This window comes from Rhincodon typus, chromosome 12 (genome assembly GCF_021869965.1).
Source record: "Rhincodon typus isolate 14 chromosome 12, sRhiTyp1.1, whole genome shotgun sequence".
NCBI classification, from domain to species: domain Eukaryota; kingdom Metazoa; phylum Chordata; class Chondrichthyes; order Orectolobiformes; family Rhincodontidae; genus Rhincodon; species Rhincodon typus.
The window spans coordinates 2,687,350-2,694,721 of record NC_063343.1 but is presented as its reverse complement, the minus strand read 5'-3'; the positions used below and the strand labels follow the sequence as shown (position 1 = coordinate 2,694,721).

Sequence of the window (7,372 nt, the reverse complement as noted above, 5' to 3'; positions counted from 1 at the left end):
AATATGATTAATTTTACACAATAGTGCCTTTCTCGTAATGGTCTAAGAACAGTAAATGTGTTCTGAGGAAGGGTCACTCCACCCGAAACATTAACTCTGATTTCTCTCCACAGATGCTGCCAGACCTGCTGAGCTTTTCCAGCAATTTATGTTTTTGTTTGTGACAACAATATTGGAATTGTATCAGATTACACCAAGACATGCTACAACTTAAGAGGAAGTCTACAGGAAAGGGGGAAGAAAAGGGTTACATGCAATGTTACAATGAAGAAAATGAGATTACAGGTTCATTTTAAAAGTTAGCCACTCTAATACAGATAGTTCTTAACCTCAGTTTTCTCTTGTCCATCATACAGGACTGTTCCCATTTGTACAAAGAAAGCATGCCAAGAAATACAACCAAAAACCAGAATTACCCTCAAGAACTATTAATTCCAAATCTTTTGTTGATTTGACCAGAATTCAAGACATCGTGAGCTATGAACTAGTATTTGATCGCATACATTTTTCTTTTAAAATTTGATTTCAATAGTCACACTTTGGGACAAACAGCTTTTAAAAACATCTCTTGTTCACCACAGATGGCCCAAAGTCATTGTAATCATTGAGAGTGATCCACATGTGTTTAAAGGATGCTAAACTTGTTAAAATTGAGGCTCCCACCCAAACAGAGTAGTTCCTTTCTGGTGGGGCGATGATTTTCACTTGTATCCCACTGGGTGTGTGCAGCTTGATTTCTTTCAGTAAACGTTCCTCCATTCCTGAAAAGAGAGTGGAACCACCACTCAGCAGCATGTTACTGTGGAGTTCTTTATGCAGCTGCTGCTCACATCTGGAGATGCTGCTCAACATCAGCTTGTGGATTCCGCTTTCCTTCAATCCTATACTATCGGGAGCAAAAAGTAACTCTGGGGCGCCAAACAGTTCGTTTTTCACCACAATCTGAGTGCCGTCTGGCATCTGATACTCATGTTGGAGTTCCTCAGCTGGCTTCTTGCTCTCCTGCTTGGGATCGAGAGCGACATAGCAGAGCTTTTCCTTGATTTCCTGGACGATTTCTGTCTCCATTTTCTCGGCAAGAGAGTGCCCGTTCTCCAACATGAGCCTCCAAAGGTTTTCAGTGATGTCGCTTCCTGCAAGGTTCAGCCTTTGCACAGCGTCTGGAAGGTAGTAGCCTTCGTAGATGGGCACAGCATCCGTTATTCCATAGCCGCTATCCAAGACTATGCCTCGGGTACGGCCAGAGGTGTAAAGTGCCAACGTGGCTGGGATGGCAACAAACATTGCTGGCACTGAGAAACCTTCAAACATTATTTCGGCCATCCTTTCTCTGTTAAAGAAAGGTGTCAGTGGGGCAGCAGTCAGCAAGATCGGCCTCTCTTTGGACTTGACACGCAGTTCAAAACCATATATGTATCTCCAGATCATCTCCATCTCCTCCCAAGAAGTCACGATGCCACGCTCAATCGGATACTTTAAAGACAAGACATCTCTTCTGGCTTGGGCTGCCTTGCCAACGTAGTAGTCTTTTAGATTGGCATTGCGTGATCCCTTTGTCGATTTGGAGCAGCCCACAACGGATGGAATAACTGATGTCGGGATGCTGTCACCCACTATCCCAGATTTGCAGAGCCCGGATCCATTGTCAATGATCACAGCAGGATTCGACATCATTTTGATCATGTTGACCAACACCAGATGATGTGCAAACACGTTGAGAGAAGGTGCTTGCTGATCTTGAATTTCTACAAACTTTGGGGGGTGGGGTGGGGTGTGATTATCAATTAATATTTGCTTCCTCTGCACAGGCAGTTACAGTCAGTGCCGGCCGTACTGTGCAGAGGGAGGGCTTAAACCACTCAGATTATTACACCAACGATGATGCCACAATGGACAAGCAGATGATCAGAGAAATGAGCCACTTACCTGACACCCATCCCATTCATGAGCTATGTTAACAGCTGCAGGAGTTTGGACGGACCAACATATCGAGCAGATAGCAGGCCGAAACACAATAGGATAGTACAGCTGGCAGAAGTTGAATTTATGAATACAGCACTGTCGGTTTCACCTCAAAACGTCAGTAACATTTAAGGTCAATTAGGAGAGCTCGTGGACATTCATATTTTGCAAAGTAGGTGTCAAATTATATAATGGGATGAAAGCTAATTTTGCACAACAAATGCTTCAAATTAAAAGGAGACAAAATAAACAAGTCCCTTTTTTGATTTCTTCTGAACACAACAATCAGTCGCTGACTGATGTGATGCTGCCTGTTTATTCTGAATTTGTCACAATTGCCAGCTCACGCTGTGCTGAGACCAACACTGACTGATTAAACTGTGATTGATTCATGTTTCAACTTCTGTAAGATGGGAATCACATCTGGTTGATTACTGTACAATGTTGTTTTGTGTTCACTTGTGGGACACGGGTGTCAGTAACAGCCCATACTCAATCTAGCAAAGAGGCAGATTTACTTGATGGTTTAACAGCGGGTGAACATTTATCCGATAGCGAGAGAAATATGATCAGGTTCAACGTAAAGGAAGAACTTAGAACAGCTACTAAGATCATAAATTTCAGTCAGCTTCATTTCCATGGAATATGACCACTCACGGAAATCCAGGAAAGCCTGTAATGTATAAATTGACAGGGCAGTGAGAGATCTACAAAATCAATTCAACATGTGCAGAAACTGAGTCTAAAGGACTCCCAGTTAGAAGGTAAGAAACAACAGAAAAGCAATAGAGATACAAAAGAAAAGCACAAATAGGAATGATTTTTATGGGCATTTATAACGTGAAGCATGAGGGACCAAAATCATGTCAAAGGAATACAATAAGGTTAACATAAGAACATAAAAACTAGGAGCAGGAGTAGGCCATCTGGCCCTCCGAGCCTGCCCCGCCATTTAATAAGATCATGGCTGATCTTTTTGAGACTCAGCTCCACTTACCCGCCCACTCACCATAACCCTTAATTCCTTTACTGTTCAAAAATTTATCTAGCCTTGCCTTAAAAAACATTCAGCGAGGTAGCTTCAACCGCTTCACTGGGCAGGGAATTCCACAGATTCACAACCCTTTGGATGAAGGAAGTTGCTCCTGACCTCAGTCCTACATCTGCTTCCCTTTATTTTGAGACGATGCCCCCTAGTCCTAGTTTCACCTGCTAGCGGAAACAACCTCCCTGCCTCCACCTCGTCTATTCCCTTCATAATCTTATATGTTTCTATAAGATCTCCCCTCATTCTTCTGAATTTCAATGAGTATAGTCCCAGCCTACTCAGTCTCTCCTCATAATCCAACCCTCTCAACTCTGGATTCAACCGAGTGAATCTCCTCTGCACCCCCTCCAGTCCTAGTATATCTCTTCTCAAGTAAGGAGACCAAAACTGCACACAGTACTCCAGGTGTGGCCTCACCAGGACCCTATTCAGCTGCAGCATAGCCTCCATGTTTTTAAACTCCATCCCTCTAGCAATGACAGACAAAATTCCATTTTCCTTTTTAATTACCTGCTGCACCTGCAATCCTACTTTTAGCGATTCATGCACAAGGACACCCAAGTCCCTCTGCACAGCACCGTGCTGCAATTTTTTACCATTTAAAACATAGTCCATTTTGCTGTTATTCCTACCAAAATGGATGGCCTCACACTTATCAACATTGTACTCCATCTGCCAGACCTTTGCCCACTCACTTAGACTATCTATATCCCTCTGCAGACTTTCAGTGTCTTCTGCACACTTTGCTCTACCACTCACCTTAGTATCATCTGCAAATTTTGACACACCACACTTAGTTCCCAACTCCAAATCATCTATGTAAATTATAAACAATTGCGGTCCCAACACTGATCCCTGAGGCACACCACTAGCCACTGGCCGCCAACAAGAAAAACACCCATTTACCCCTACTCTTTGCTTTCTACTAGTCAACATATCCTCTCTCCATGCCAATACATTACCTTAATACCGTGCAACTTTATCTTATGTAGCAGCATTTGGTGTGGCACCTTGTCAAATGCCTTCTGGAAATCCAGATACACCACATCCACAGGTTCCCCATTGTCCACCATGCAAGTAATGTCCTCAAAGAATTCCACCAAATTAGTTAAACATGACCTACCCTTCATGAACCCATGCTGGGTGTTCCCAATGGGACAATTTATATCTTGCTATTTCTTCCTTAATGATAGATTCAAGCATCTTCCCCACTACCGAAGTTAAGCTAACTGGCCTATAGTTACCTGCTTTTTGTCTACTTCCTTTTTTAAACTGTGGCGTCACATTGGCTGTTTTCCAATCTGCGGGAACCACCCCAGAGTCCAGTGAATTTTGGTAAATAATTACTAGTGCATTTGCTATTTCCCCCATCACCTCTTTTAGTACCCTGGGATGCATCTCATCAGGGCCAGGAGACTTGTCTACCTTTAGCCCCATTAGCTTGCCCAGAACTGCCTCCTTAGTGATAAAAAGTGCACAGTCATCTATTTTGTAGGAGAAATTTAAAAAGCAGGAATTGTTTAGAATGGTGGAGAGTCTGAGGAATTGTTTTCATTTGTGTTCTTTTTTTATGAGTCACTGAAAGCTAATATATAGGTGCAGGAAGCAATAAGGAAGAAGGTGCCCTGTTAGCTTTGGTTCCAAAGGGAATACAATTATACAGTGCATTGGTGATGTCTGGACTTCTCCCTACAGTTAGTCTCCTTACAACTTTAGAAAGATATTCTTGTCTAAGAGAAACTCCGATTGAAGTGCTTCTTGGAATGAGGAATGAGCTTCCCGGAATGTATATATTTCTATGAGATCACCTTTGACTTTTCTAAAGAGAGAAAGGCTGGGCCTGTATTCCTTGGAGTTTAGAAAAGTCAAAGGTGATCTCATAGAAATATATACATTCCAGGAAGCTCATTCCTCATTCCAGGAAGCACTTCAATCCGACTTTCTCTTAGACAAGAATATCTTTCTAAAGTTGTAAGGAGACTAACTGGAGGTAAAACTCCAGACCTCACCAATGCACTCTTTTCTAAAGAGAGAAAGGCTGGGCCTGTATTCCTTGGAGTTAGAAAAGTCAAAGGTGATCCGATAGGAATATGTACATTTCTCACAATTGTTTCTTGATTGAGAAATCCACAATCGAGAGTCACAGACTCAGAATAGAAGGTCAGCCCTTTATGAGTGATTTGAGGAGAAATTTCTGCGCACAAAGTGAGTTGAATCTTCGAAATTCTGTGTCCTAGAAAGTAGCAAGTTAATGCTCAGTCAGTGAGCATATTCAAGTCCAGAGTTTTGGTCACTAAAGGATATAATGGACATATTAGATAGAAGATCAGTCACTATCTCCTCAAATGGTGATGTCCACTCCAGCTCAAATTTCTCATGCACTTATGTTCTTAATTTCTTTTAAACTAACTGTTGAAACAGCTTGGTATCCCCAATTCATTATCTGGGCTGTAAATAATCAATTTGAATTGTTAATGAGCAACAAATGTCCTGAATCATAAAGTACATTAGTAAAACAAAAACCAACCCCTACAACCGTCCATACCTCCAAGAGAGACCAGTAAACCCAAAGGGTTTATTTCTTACTGCATCACAACAGATCCCGTGCCAGGGAGTGCAAGTTTGGCAATTCTGTGTCCAATTGGGTATAGTAAATGAAATGAAGAGAAAGAAAGATTGGATTCAGACAGATATAAGAGACTGAGACACAAAGTTCGAAAAAAAGTTTCCTTTTAATTTCCATCTGGAATTAAATTCTGAGGGAATGCATTCCCACATTTGTTAAAGGTAAATTTTCAAAGCCGACAATGTTGTCAGTAATTGAAAGTAACCAGACAGGGAAATGGGCTGAGGAGTAGGAGGGCTGGAAAATGGTGATACAAGGCATTAGAACAGAGTCCGACATCTTCCAGATCACAGTTTTTGCTAACTATAGGAGGCTCAGCAACATGGTAACACCCAATTACCAACTGTGCCAATAAATGTCAAATTAAGGCCACTAGCTGTCCTGACCTGCATTCTCCCAGGGTCATGAGAAACCAACGCATTGTGCAGAAGCAACCAAATAAATTCTGGCAGGTCTCTGAGTGGAGTCCTCGTTTACCATCACTCCATGACTACTGGAGGGGCTCTATGTCTATAATGGCTGTATCAGTAGTCACAAAGCCAGCAACAAATGAATTCTCAACACCTCCGCCATGGATCTTCGGGAATGCCTACCGAGTCCCAGCACAGTACTCCAAACAATGTGCCTTAACTTAGAGGGCACCATGGCTTGGAGGTTACAATCTCATTCAACTGGCAGCCTGAGCCATGGCACATCCTATGATGGTGCATCCAAGCTGCAGTGTTGCCAGGTATCTAACTGGGTCAGCAGTGCTAGGAGGCATCAAACTGGTACATTCTCCATAGCAGTACTTCTGCCAGAGTCCACTTGCCAAACAATCAGCACTCTCCTCTCATACAGTTTAAAATGTAAACATTTAAAATGATAATGTGCGACCCATTAAAAACGGGATAGGCTGGAGCTACTTTCCCTGGAATGTCAGAGGCTTAAGGGTCACCTTATAGAGGTTTATAAAATCATGAGGGCATGGATAAGGTGAATATACAAGGTCTTTTCCCCAGGGTGGAGGAGTCAAAAATGGAGAACATAGGTTTAAGGTGACAGTGGAAAGATTTAAAAGGGTCCTGAGGGGTAACTTTTTTCACACAGAGAGTGGTGCGTGTATGGAACGAGCTGCCAGAGGAAGTGGTGGAGGCTGGTACAATTACAACATTTAAAAAGCACCTAGCTGGATATATGAATAGGATGGATTTAGAGGGATATGGGCCGAATGCTGGCAAATGGGACTAGATTAATTTAGGATATTGGGTTTGCATGGACGAGTTGGACCGAAGGGTCTGTTTCCGTGCTATACAGCTCTACGACTCTGCGACAGAAACAGTGATATGCTAACCAAAAGGAAGGAAATCTGAAACTGGCTTTTTACATTCATGAACGAGCCCGTCTTTGTCACGCATTCAGATTTCCTTCCTGGTTGTGGTTTTGGCCTGTCGTTTTGAAATACTACAGCCCATTTTAGTTACTTGCTTTTAAGTCAGAAGTTCCAGGATTTGATCCAACAACAGCGAAGGAATTGCTACAGATTAATTACCCACTTCATTTCCTGGTACATCCTTTTCTACGGATTCCCTCGGCATTCTGAGTCCTGCTAAAGGTGTCCTGCTTAGCTTCCAGCAATTAGCATTAGTATGTCCAGTGTTAGTACAATAGAAATACATTATTTTCATAATATTATTTCAGGTTCCATCCTTTCCCTTTTATTAGTTTGGCATATTTCATTGTTCCTTTAAACCAAT

At 42.2% G+C, this 7,372-nt stretch overlaps 1 protein-coding gene across 1 annotated transcript; it reads right to left on the bottom strand.

Annotated features, from left to right (window-relative positions):
- Nucleotides 1-239: 239 nt before the first annotated feature.
- LOC109918234 (actin, clone 302-like) lies at nucleotides 240-1,794 on the bottom strand. Its single transcript, XM_020518138.2, has one exon. The coding sequence runs from the start codon at nucleotides 1,681-1,683 to the stop codon at nucleotides 556-558; it is 1,128 nt and encodes a 375-aa protein (XP_020373727.2). The 5' UTR covers nucleotides 1,684-1,794; the 3' UTR covers nucleotides 240-555.
- Nucleotides 1,795-7,372: the final 5,578 nt, after the last annotated feature.